General features: G+C 41.0%; 1 protein-coding gene across 1 annotated transcript in view; it reads right to left on the reverse strand.

The window, feature by feature from the left end:
* Window positions 1-227: 227 nt before the first annotated feature.
* Window positions 228-1,014, reverse strand: part of LOC100960371 (protein N-terminal asparagine amidohydrolase) — a 14,263-nt gene continuing 13,476 nt past the window's right edge. The window contains exon 6 of the mRNA XM_023513818.1: window positions 228-329. Coding sequence (XP_023369586.1) covers window positions 253-329 — 77 coding nt within the window. The 3' untranslated portion in view covers window positions 228-252. The remainder of the gene's footprint in view (window positions 330-1,014) is intronic.

Consider the following 1,014-nt stretch of genomic DNA (forward strand, 5'->3'; position numbering starts at 1 on the left):
ATCCTGGGGGAGTCAGCATGTGAACTGAACTAAGGCTGAACAGGATTTGGACGTGGGCCAGGAGAGGAAGGCCATTCTAGCAATGAGAAAAGCCAGAACCAAAGTCAGCAAAGCAGTGACAAATTGGTGTGTCTTCTATGACTTGTGTCATAGGTCCTGTCATGACTAGTTCTAGGTCCTGCTGGAAGCGGGGGGTGGGGGGTGGGGGGGGGACGGACGGGACAAAATGGTCCTGAAACCCATAGCTTTGTTTTAGGAAAAACAGTAGAACTTACCTGTCACGCATAATGTCACTAAGTGAATATCATCTTCTTGACTGTCAAATTCACCTACAATTAGAATTTTAAAACTGGATGACAAAAAAAGTCCTCTCTAGTTAGCAGAACATACTGCTGAGCAAGCCAAAAAGGGGGAATAGGACAGCAGCCACCTGGGTGCTCCCCATACCACCACCAAGGGAGCCAACACCACAGAACCCTGAGGGCCAAGTGACAGGCACATTGTTAGCCTTAGGTCCAAGGGACACCAGAGTTTTTCTCTTTACTCAGAGATTCTGAACAATATATACGTTTGTAAGAGAGGATTTTTACTCTTCTAAGTAACCGGCTTTTCTGATTATCAGGGCTATTAAAAATCTGGTCAGTGTAAAAGATTTGGAAAACACAGGAGAGTATCAGGAAGTCGGTTTTTAATGCTCATTATCCACATACTGTTACTATTCAGTGTGTTTTCTTACACATTTTTCTATGCACACCTGAACTCATACCATCGAGACAACTTTTAATTTCATATCCTGATTTTTTTGTATGTATTTTCCCACGTAATTCACACCTCTTTGTGTTATATTTTAGTGACCACATAATCCTTTTACTGATAACATCAATTACTTCCTATTGTAAATAATGTTCTACTGCTCATTTGGGGGCATAAATCTCTCTGCATTTCAGATTATTTTCTTCGACAATATTCCTACAAGGGGAAATACTGGGATATGAACCTTTGTTTTTTTTTTTT

This window comes from Otolemur garnettii, unplaced genomic scaffold (assembly GCF_000181295.1).
Source record: "Otolemur garnettii isolate 467f Iridium unplaced genomic scaffold, OtoGar3 scaffold00044, whole genome shotgun sequence".
NCBI lineage: Eukaryota > Metazoa > Chordata > Mammalia > Primates > Galagidae > Otolemur > Otolemur garnettii.